This window comes from Amblyomma maculatum, chromosome 10 (assembly GCF_055883805.1).
Source record: "Amblyomma maculatum isolate TAMU_Amacu chromosome 10, ASM5588380v1, whole genome shotgun sequence".
Taxonomy (NCBI): domain Eukaryota; kingdom Metazoa; phylum Arthropoda; class Arachnida; order Ixodida; family Ixodidae; genus Amblyomma; species Amblyomma maculatum.
The window spans coordinates 42,117,139-42,129,179 of NC_139353.1; the positions used below are offsets into that span (position 1 = coordinate 42,117,139).

Sequence of the window (12,041 nt, forward strand, 5' to 3'; positions counted from 1 at the left end):
CAGACGAACCAAAAAGGGCATCTTATTGTACGATCCCCAGACATGTCAAAAGAATTCCGGGGCTGGCAAATTTCAAATTATGAAATCATTGTCAAGAAACACATGTGCTAGTTGCAAAGCGGCGCATATTTAGATAACTGCTCGTGATGTCGCTCTTTTCTGGTCGTCTTATTGCTCAGAATATCTTTATTTATTTATTTTATTTACATTACCCCTCAGGGAGGCATTACATATATTTTGAATATATTTCAGAAATATGTTGCACTCACGCTCTCGAGTGCTGCTAGTATGGCAGTCCGCTTTCTCAACGCACCTTATAGCTAAAAATGTCGCAACAAGAGCGCAGACTGACTTGAAACTAGAGCTCGCGGTAGTTATTGTAGCTGGAGTACCATTACCAATGTACGCTTACTACCAGCGCTGGTGCATTCGCCTTCAGCCCACCTGCTCATGTTGCTGTATATAGCACAAGGAGCTCAATCTAAAACATCAATCTATTCGTTGTGTCGTCTTCTGACCTTGTGCTCCCGTCCACGTTCCGCGCTGTCACCTCAAGATGCATAAGCAACACGCCCAAGCTGCTATTCTAAATAAAAACAAAAAATGGAGGAGGGGGAGGGGCGGTTAGCTTACCGTCAACACTATATAGCCTCGTGTGTTTCAATGGAAATGCCTCCACCCCCCCCCCCCCCCCACCCCCACCAGGGAAAAAAGAAAGCGGTCAGCGCGTTATGAAAAGGAAAGTACGCACACCCACATATATCAGCGCGCGCGTTTTTTTTTTCTACTTTTATTACAACAGAAAAATTACCGACGATTACGTTACTTCCTAATGCGAAATTTGAGCATATCTCATTGGCTGTTCCAGCTTTTCGATAGATTGAGGCAAAGACAACTTTTTTATTTTATTTTTCACACGTATTTCTTCAAGAAACACTCCACTAACAGTTCTTGACTGTCATGAAGGAAGCTTTGTGGATCAGGAGTTCGCGTAATGCAGCGTATGGACCTGTAGGAGCGTTGCGCAGCGAAGAGATAGCAGCGACTGACTGATGCCGCTGACGCCGCTAGCGAGTCAAGTCAACGTGGCTCTGCGTTTCGGCTTAGGATGTATGCACCGCGATCCACTTACACCGGAAAACACCGTCGCCGCCACAAAGGAAAAAGGTAGGTGGGGGGGGGGGGGGGGGGGGACACGCAGCGGCGAATGGTGGCAGGAGCGTGCGCTGCCCTGGCTGCGGAGCTGGTTACGAGGGACAACGCAGACGGCGACGCGAAACGCAGGAACGGGCGCCAAAGAGCTGGGCTCCAAAAAAAAAAAGAAAGCTGTTCAGCACGCCAAATGGCCACATCAGGGCAGCGCGAGGAAGTACATGTCCGGACAAATTCTAGGGGCAGTAAGTAACCGAAGGGCGTCTTGCATTATTCTTTTGTTGCACATAAGACCACAGAAACGAATCCTTTCACTCCAAAGAATGCCTCAGTGGCAGCCAGTTATGCATTTTACCGTGGTTAGCACGAGTGATTGCCGTTCTATTCTTGTTATGAAAGCAGGTGATGCTGGTAGTGAATAAATAAATAAGTAAATAAATATATAGAAAGTACACTGGATTCGCAATGCAGCAAAGACGTACATCTAACCAATGAAGAGTACAGAGGAGATTCAAAGGGGAAGGGTCGAGAAGGAGCGGTCTAACGCGCTTGCGAAACTAACCCACTTCTACTGGCGACGTTGCCTCAAAACTGTCTGCTACCCTCCCCTCTCCAATTCATTTCCCCCAAAATTTAGCCTGAATGCATTGCGGCAGCTGCGTGGTGCTTACCCTTTTGGTAGGTATTTCACACCTATTTCGCAATGCCGACTGTCCTCTCTAAGGTAAAATGAAATTGGCCATCGCCCTTTTCTCAGCTCATTAGGTTACCAACGTCAGTTTCTATGGTTAGAAAAGCCCGAACTAAAAAAAAAGAAAAAAGAAAATGATTACTGTTGATTGAAACCGACTTTATTGCAATTTTATTATGTGCAATAACGTTTGATAAAAGCAGCTCTGCACCAGAGAGCTCGCAAGAATATCCTACTATAAATGCCATAACTTCAAAAGCGATAACAGCTCAAAAGATGGGTATCAAAGGAAATACAATACAGGTGTCGATTTCAGCCAGAGTTCATGACGAAACCACCAAAGATGTATACTTCGTCTCACAAAATGTTTTTAGTACTGTGAAAGGCCTGGGCGCCATGGACCAAGAGCACTTGGACACTTGCGCGCGAGCGAGGCAAACGCGTTTCCCTTTTTGTTTTTGTACTTTGTAACTAACGTACAAAGCTCCCCCTGTAATTTCTTGTTATAGCTCCCCTCTGCACTTCCCCTCGCTTTCCTCTCCCCATCATTTTGCTTTCCCGCCGGCTGCAGCTTGGGCGCTTCAGATTTTAGATAGCAGTTGAAGGGGCCGGCAGCACTCTTTTCCTTCCTTTTGTTTGAATAACCACTATCCACACCACCTATAATAGGCAATTGTGCTCCCACTGTCGCCCTTGCCGATTCGAGGGGTGCGTCGGAGCACAATTACCTATTACAGTGCGCATTTGAATGGGCCAGGGAGCCCCTGCCTTTAGCAGTGGTGCAAATCTTTTATGAGTCAAAGTATAGTATACAAAGGCCACATAAATATCTTCCATCATATCGCACCTTTCCATTTTTGGTATACACTTGAGCTATCCTGAACATATATCGACTATGTATCATCAACTCGCTCAAGCTTCCACTCTGTCCAGAACAGTGAACAACAAAACGAGGTGGTACTTTTCATTTACGTTACGCACATTCGGTCATGGCCGAATCGAGCGGCGGCGGTCCGCGTCGCCGCTCAAGTTCAGCCGTGGTAAGGCAAGCTAGCACCCCGCAGTCCTGCTATCCGCAGTAGTCAAGCTAAGAACAGGTGAACGCTTCCCCCTGCGCACGGCTGGGAGAAGAATGGGGCTTTGAAAACCCACCCTCCAACAAAAGAAAGCTTCTCTACAAAGCAATGGTTGGGCCCCTCGGCCAACTGGGGGCAAGGCCGATAGGCACTTTCTCAGTCCTGAATCAGTGGCGTAGCCTGGTGGCAGAATTTGAACTAATTCCAAGATGGCCACCGTGGGACCCCCGCCTTAAGACACTTCCTGCGAGAAGATTTCTCCGCAGGTGACCTTAGTTTCGACGCAACGATGCAGAATCATTTCGGTTTTTATTATGTCATTCAGCATTTAATTTCGTGTTTTATTTTCTCTACTTTATTGCGATACTTAGGCTCCGTTTTCAACACGAGAGAGTGTAAGAATATCTCAAATAAAAAAAAAAACTTGCTTTTTGTTTATCTTTATTCTCATTTCCAAGCTTTTTTTGGGAGCGAAGACAAGTAGACTTTTTGTTTCTGTATGCCAGCCCCGTTCAATTGTTCTGCAAAGGAAATGGCGTTTTAAAAGGCAGTGACGTCACTTCCGCTATTGGCAGGCCCTGCTGCACGAGTTCTTCTGGAGCGAGCCCCTGCCCTGCCGGCCGTACGAGCTGCCGGTGCCGCAGGACCGGATGCCGCAGTTCGACATGGAAACCTGCTTCGGAACCAGCGCCAGCCAGGAGGCCGCAGCGACACACACGTGACATCTGCTCATGTCACGTGTATAGAAGAAGGATGGCAGGCACCAGGACGCCTCTCCCTGCGTTTAATCCCGGCTGTCCCTACGACTATCAATGCCCCAACATGGCGCTCAATCTCTAGCTCGCGCCCCCTCACAAACCTCGTCTTCCTTCTCTTCGTTCTGATTACAGATTCCTATGCGAATCTGCAACGTGTGTGCCGTTGTCACGGGTGTGCCGCTGTGACGTGTGTGTGTGCTTTCTATTTGAAGAGCTTATGAGTCACCATATATACCGGACTTCAAGACATTGCGGCGATGAGCTCTGGCATTTGATGTTTTAGGGACGCTTTCCTGGAGCACGCTACGCCCTGTAATGTAGCTGTCGCATGTATGGCGCTTGCTTTTCCCTTCATTGTGAGCATCATGATAATTTCAATTAAATGTAGGGATTTTTCTATACTGAAGTTGCATCGTGGGTTTTTAGGCACCCCGTGCACGACTGCATGGAGCTCCGAATTTCGACCAATCCTGTTATGCCTGGGGTTTGATATATTGTTACGTACTCAGTACGTTACGGGGGTGTTTATTCGTAGTCTAAGCGGTGCGAGTACGAAAGGTACACCAGCTTCTGTTTCTTCTTCTTCTTCTTCTTCTTCTTCTTCTTCTTCTTCTTCTTCTTCTTCTTCTTCTTCTTCTTCTTCTTCTTCTTCTTCTTCTTCTTCTTCTTCTTCTTCTTCTTCTTCTTCTTCTTCTTCTTCTTCTTCTGCCTTGATATATGGCACGTACCCACGAAGGGGGATTAGCCAGGGTTCAGTTTGGACTGCCAAATGTCCTACACAAACTGAATTAGTGCATTAAAGTAATTGTCAACTAAACAGAAACATAAGATTTAAGATCACGAAATTGATTGAAAGGAAAAAATACGAAGCAAAAATAATTCTTCTCTCCAGCCTCTTCTTCCTTCCCCTGATGCCCCGAAGTACGTGACAATATCATACAGAGCGCAAAAATTAGAATAATTTTCACGTCTCCTCATACAATTAAACTATGTGAATTGCTATATTTAAAGTAATGAGACGTATTCCCTAGCATATTGTTCGAAAGTTTGTCGCAGAGCTGAGTCAACCTGATGCGTTAGCGCGAAGATTGCGAGCTCTTTTTCACATATCTCCAACTTTTTTGTGTAGCGGATGCACTACGGTAGGTTTTCAAGCCGTCGGCGACTCTACCGTGGCACCGTGAAAGACGAAGAAGAAAAAAAAAGAAGATAAAGTAAAATAAGAAGAGGATGAAGTAGAAGAAGAAGGAGAAAAGAAGTGAAAAAGTAAAAGGAGAAGAAGAAAAAGAAGAGGTAGAAAAAGGAGAAAAATAAGAAGAAAATAAATAGAAGAAGGAGAGAAAGAAAGAAAAAGAAGAATAAGAATAAGAAAAGAGCAAGAAGACAGATAACGCAGTAGTTGGTAGAGGCGAACGGCAACAACGAGTTGCTAGGACAGAAGGTTCGTTCGAATGTCGTGACGGCGGCTACCGCAGAAAAATTTGCTGCAAGTTGCAACACGCACAGCTTTAATTAACTCTATCCTTAGGTTCAAGCCACGCTTAAACGTACCCCCACGATTTGTTTGTTCTCTCCACAGCACTGCGTAACATTTCCCCCTTCGCAGACGAAGCCGTCTGGCTGAGCAGTCAGTCACGGTCATGTCTTAAGTTAAAGGACCCATGAAAAGCTATTTACAAGAATTATAAAACGCACACTAGCAATAAGTATCACATAAATATCTCTGCCACACAAGAATTTTAAAGCTACCTTCATTACCACCGAACATATGGGCGATAAAAAAGGATGCTCCTCCTCTCCCCCTTCATCTCAACCCACGCCGGAGCAGAAGAAAAATAGAAGAAAACAAGTCATGGCGGGGCCCGCCCCGTCCCCCTCGCCTAACTTGGGAGCATCCAATGAGCGGGCGCGCCCAGCAGCCGACGTCAGTGGGGAGGCTTGCGCGCGGTGGTGTGTCGCCCAAATCGGATGCGAGCGGTCGCCAGGACCACTTTGTTTAAATTATTTGCAAATTATTGGTTCCATGTAAAGCTTTCAAATAGAACTCGAATACTCACATTGAGCACCTATATGTATTGCTTGCTTTAGAATTTTACCTCAAGTAGCATTTCAGGGGCCCTTTAAGTGTGACGAAAACATACTATATTTTATTTGGCTCTGTAAATATAAGCGCGTGAACCTTGCGCGCACGCTCAAATTTAACAAGCGGGCTTTACAAATAGAGGGAAGGTTCCGATGTTATCCATGGGTTGTTTCTGATGGTATGTGTTCCAGTCACATCTGAGTTCGCGAAAACAAAGCTCACTACCTCGCCGCGGTGGTGCAGTAGTAAGACGCCCGACTACTGTGCCGGAGTTCCCGGGTTCGATCCCGACCGCCGGAGGCTGTGTTTCGATGGAGGCGAAACGAAATGGGGTCCGTGTGCTGTGCGATGTAAGTACACGTTACAGATCCCCAGGTGGTCGAAATTATTCCGGAGCCCTCCACTACGGCTCCCCTTTCTCTCTTCCCACTTTCACTCCCACCTCCCTCCCTTCCCTTACCTCGCGGTACAGGTGTCCACAGAGCAAGCGTTGACATACTGCGCCTTTCCCTTCCTGTGAACCAATTAAAAAAAAGTTATATGTTTATAGTCGAAACATGAGAGGAAGCGGTTATGGCACTGGTTGTTGTGGCTGTAGGAAGAAGGAAAAGGAAATGCACTGGCCTGCTACTGGCTCTGTAGCTGAGCCACCTCCGCTGCCTCTTGCGGACAGAAGAGAAACTGATTTATTTATTAATTAACTGATTCATTTATAGGAAGGGAAAGGCACGGTAACTGTCTCACTTGTTTTCTGTGGACTCCGCTACCGAGCCGTAAGGGAAGGGAGGAAGGTGGGAGTGAAAGTGGAAAGAGAGAAAGAGGAGCCGTAGTGGAGGGCTACGGAGTAATTTCGACCACCTGGGGATCTTTAACGTGCGCTGACATCGCACAGTACACGGACGCCTCTTCGTTTCGCCTCCATCGAAACGCAGCCGCCGAGGTCGGGTTCGAACCCGGGTACTCCGGCACAGTAGTCGGGCGTCTTACCACTGCACCACCCCGGCGGGACGCAGACAGAAGAGAAAATAGAGAAGAAAGAAAAGGAAGAGGGAGAGAAAGACGCGCGCCGCAACAACAGCCGTCGTCCACCACCGAAACGGTGGCGGGTGCAATGACGGCCTACAACAGAACAATTCTGTGGCAGGATAGCCCCCCCAGCAAGCGGAGATGACCCACCTGTCCCAGCCCCATCAGGGGAGTGCAGCTGGTGGCACTGGAAACATTTATTACCAATATTACAGAGGAGAAGGGGGTATCCCCCACATTACACTTGCGAGCCTTTTCATTACCCTTATTCATAAATTCGCCTTATTATTTAATGGTCGAAATTTAGTCAGTGGATGAGAAAGAAACAAAGTCATAAACGTCGCGAACAGCTGCTAACTAGTGGTGCTAGCTTTGTACCCACAACGGACAGATTCGGGTAACTTCAGATAAAAATAAGGAAAAGTACTTAGTGAACATAGCAAACTGCCTAGTGAACCACTTCTCGTTCAATGCTACAACCGGTGCGGACCGCACTCCACAGTCGCTCTAGTCGACATCATCGATTGTGCATCATTCCTCAACCATAGCGGAAGCGGTGTCTTCTCTTCAATGACACAAATTAAGTCAGTGGAAGAGAAAGAATTGAGAAAACGAAGAAGTCTGGAACACGAGGAATCTCGCCGGCCGTTCAAGCGCTCCTTTGCGTAGCAACCGAACAACAAATCTGCCTTCGGTAAGACATTTTCCCACTCTTTTGCCCAGAGCGAAATTCTCTAATTCGAGGCAGGAAACGCTCGAGGAAGGACCACTGTGTGCGAAATCAGAAAAACTTGTTAAACAATTGATTGATTTATTTATAGGAAGGAAAACGCGAGGTAACTGTCTCCCTTGTTTTCTGTCGACACCTCAACCGCGCCGTAAGGGAAGGGAGGAAGGTGGAAAGAGAGAAAGAGAAGCCGTAGTGGAGGGCTACGGAGTAATTTCGACCACCTGGGGATCTTTAACGTGCGCTGACATCGCACAGCACACGGACGCCTCTTCGTTTCGCCTCCATCGAAACGCAGCCGCCGAGGTCGGGTTCGAACCCGGGTACTCCGGCACAGTAGTCTGGCGTCTTACCACTGCGCCACCTCGGCGGGGCTGTTAAACAATTGAACGTGCACAGCGCAGCTGCTGCAGCACAGCCAAGCAATGCATAATGGATGTCTGGATAAATCTAATTTTTTTCTGCAAAATGATATGAGAAGGTATATAGTCGATGCTAACAAAAAGGGGAATATTTAAACTTCACCTTCAAGGGTATATGACGCGAAAGCGTGTAGCCCATATATAAAACCCCGCTTTAACCAAGCCGCATGAACGTGATAGCGTGCTTGACTGGGCATCCAGGAGCACTGGAAGGTTGATTCTCATTCTACCTTTACATCTCAAATGAGTGACTCGAGTTAACTTCTCCCAACTTTCTAATATGGCCTCGTTAAGCCTCACAAAGCATCGAAGAATCAGTGCTCGTCCATGTCAGGTGCCACCTGCCAGTTACCACCTTGACTGACATATTGACAGCGCTTAGCCACACGGACAGAGAAAAGAACACACATAAAGAACGACGACACAGGTGTTATATTTCCTCTGTTCGTGTGGCTAAGCGCTGTTAATCATGGATCAATAACAACTAGCCCGACAGCTTGTCCAGCTACCACCTGCCAGCGACATGGCCGGGATTTCTAGCTCACAACGCCGACGCCAGGTTTTAAGGCGAAAGCCTTTAATGGCTCATGCTGTCGTGGACAAAATGTGTCCCGCTTTTAAGGTGTTCTGATTGGCCGAAGCGAGTTGACGTCATTAAGGTCTCGACCAATCACAGGGCACCACCACAGTATGCGCGAATGCGTGCCTTATATGGCCATATATAAACCAATGGTCAATCACTAATTAATGAATTAATTATAAATTTACAACTCATTCATTAATTACATATTAATTGTTCAATAATTACATAAGTAATTAAATAATTACATGCTTATTTACTAATTAGTTAGCCCTTAATTATCTAATTAATCACAAATTAGTGTCAGTTGCGTAGCAGAAAGCGGCATTCAGGCTTTCGCCTTTCACTACTAAAGACCCTCGTAATTTTTTTCTGCAGAACATCCTCTTTAAAGTTATCGCTTTATAAACAGGGAGTGGAGTTATTTTGTATCCAAGGCATCACCTTGGCCAAAATATTATTCCTGAACTATAGAATGTACTGAACCACATATCTGCTGAATATAAAGCCTCGTCCGATTCTGCAGTATTGCATTTGTTCACGTTAGCGATATATTCTCCTCTGAATATATTCTCCTCACCTTGGCCAAAATATTATTCCTGAACTATAGAAGGTACTGAACCATAAATCTGTTGAATATAAAGCCTCGTCCGATTCTGCAGTATTGCATTTGTTCACGTTAGCGATATATTCTCCTCTGAATTTTTATTCGACGTGTCTATATAGGGGTGCGCACGGGCGGAAATTTTTAGCCAGAGTCCGCCTCGAGCCGCATGCTACACATAAGAAGCCCGGCCCGGCCCAACGTGCTAAAACTGCGATAATTGCGCAGTAGAAGCGACGATACAGAAAGAAGTAATTTCAGGATGATGAGTTTTAATTGTAGGCTTGAAATGTTAGCTCTCATGTTTAAGATGATGAATCTGTACTATAGGCTTCCAAAGCACCGTCGAGCGGCGCTGCTGCTCCTGACAGGGAGCGCCATCTCTGACAGAAAAATAGAAACTGGGGATAAACGCGGCGGCACCACCTAGGCATCCCGTGCAAGTTTCCTCCTTTCGCTCGCTCGCTTCTGCGCACGTGCCGACGTCTTGCGCTGCTTTGTCGCGCGGGCACTCACTGGACCAACACCTACTGGACGCCGCCGGCTCGCTCGCCGCCTTCACGGCGTGCGCCGTGCGCTTTCTCTCGCACGAGCACGCGCATTGACGCGCCCCCGCAGGCGCACCGCGACATGCAAACCGTATTCAGTCTTGATTGGGCAACCTGACGCGTACTTCCATGAAGGATACTTTAATATAAGCGGGAAACTTTTTATTCACGTCTGCACTGTAGAGCAGATGACAGACGGGGATGAGTAAATATTGATTGTGAATGCGTCCCACGTCAGCAACAGGGTAGGAATGCATCTCGAGGTAAGTCCGCTATGTAATTATATTGTCGTACATAATATCTTTAAAAACTGCTAAAGTATCATCAGTACTGTGGAATAAAGTGGCCCGCTCGTTGACCATCGTTTAGGCCTGTAGCATGCGATCTATATACGGATTTGGTTTTTGTTATTACGACGTTAGCAAAGGAAATTTCGCAGTAGAAGAATAACTATATAGTTCGAAGGAGGTGTTTCATCAAAGACAAGAACGCTAGCAACCTCATAAGCACATGCGTGCTCCGTGCGCTACACGCGATATAACCGGCTTGCTGGCTCGGAAGGCAGGTGAAATCCAAGCTTGTACTACACAGTGTTTTATTTCGGTTCTTATTAAATGGTTGCGCTTCATTTATGATAATATTTGGTTTGCACTCACGAACTTTGTGACGCGAATGGGATGCTCCGTGCGAGTAGTGTTAGTCGAGCCATAGCTAGGATCACTTTTGTACTGCACTTCCGACATATCTTCGTTAATAATAATAATAATAATAATAATGATAATAATAATAATAATAATAATAATAATAATAATAATAATAATAATAATAACTGGTTCACTTATTGGCCAATTTGCGAAAATCTGTAAAAGCGTCTCAGCAAGGCATGTTTTCCAACGCCGCCCCCACCCCCGAAAAAAAAAAAAAAAAGGCCTCGTTCCTAGATATTTTCTTGGTCAATCTAAAAATGAAAAGGCAGCTGTGGACACTTAGGGCACATTCACACATCAGTCTCGGTTGTGGACGTCACATCTGTTGATTTGGTTGCTCTCAGAGCACTCACAAAGCAGGGAGAGAGCACAAAAAATCGGCAAAACTAGACACGCGGGGAGCGACGAGCAGGATAATCTTCCATCCTCTTCACTTTTTATGCATGGTGTTTAACCACTGTACTTTTTTGATGGCTCTCCAAGCCGTCTTTGTCAACTTTCAACATTTTTGAGTTTACGAAGAAAGGGGAAATTGGCTCTTTTCGTTTCCACAAAGAATGTGAGACTTCTCAGAACGCTGTCATGGTGTTGGAAAACAGGTCTTACGGACACGCTTCCACAGGAATCTGCAGTTTCACACGTGAGCCCCGAATTTTGGTGCTTCGCCTACTATTGTGGCTTCCCATGACACAATGCTAGTTAGTACATCCGTTCCGCATCAGCGGAAGCGTTTTTGTATCGCCAAATAACCGCCAGACGCAACGCGATCGCCGCGCGTGCACAGGAATCTAGCGGAGCGTCTGCTCCGGCGAAGCCCCATCGTTTCACATTTCGCCACCATGCCAGGAATGCAGCGCTGCCGTCGCGCGGCGAAACTTGAGCTTGGGCTCCCTATACACAAAGACGCAGCTCATGTATATAATTATTGCAAGTATATATATGCAAAAACAAGTTATGCATTGACGAAGGGCCACGTACCTTCCTCCCTTCCACCCCGCCGTGGTGGCGCAGTGGTTACGGCGCTCGACTACTGTTCCCAAGGGCGCGGGATCGCATCCCGGCCTCGGTGGCCGCTTTTCGATGGAGGCGAAGAGCAAGGCGCCGGTGGGCTGTGCGATGTCAGTGCACGTTAAAGAACCCCAGGTGGTCGAAATTTCCGGAGTCCTCCACGACGGCGTCTCTCATAGCCTGAGTTGCTTTGGGACGTTAAACCCCACAAACCAACCAACCAACCTTCCTCCCTTCCCTTACGATGCGGTTCAGGTTTCCATAGTAACAAGTGTGACAGATGCTGCGCCTTTCCTTTCTCCTGAACCAATTATTATCATTATATTGACGAAAGCTTTCGGCATGTGCGGTTCTCCCGGCTTGTGAACATGGCAGCGCTGAAGTTTCGTTCGCTGCTCTAACTTGTGACTGGGAGGACTAATACATTCTTATCAACGAGAGCAAATTTTTGCGGTATGCAGCTTCTTCGCTTCTCCAAAAGGGCGCTAGCTCATACTCTGAGCAAGGGGTCGTTTCTGTGGCCAACTATAGTCGGTAAGCTCTTATAGCTCACACTGCGCTTTTCACGGGGCCAGCTGCACTGCTCGCACCGAAAAACAAGAAACTCAAGCACCGCAGTTTCTTTGATTAGGTGCTATGTCCCCTTCCGCCAAGGCTAT

At 46.8% G+C, this 12,041-nt stretch overlaps 1 protein-coding gene across 1 annotated transcript in view; it reads left to right on the forward strand.

The window, feature by feature from the left end:
• The window catches only part of LOC146176271 (cyclin-dependent kinase 20-like), a 36,411-nt gene extending 32,770 nt beyond the window's left edge, over positions 1-3,641 (forward strand). Inside the window, exon 9 of the mRNA XM_084581281.1 lies at positions 3,495-3,641. Coding sequence (XP_084437407.1) covers positions 3,495-3,641 — 147 coding nt within the window. The remainder of the gene's footprint in view (positions 1-3,494) is intronic.
• Positions 3,642-12,041: the final 8,400 nt, after the last annotated feature.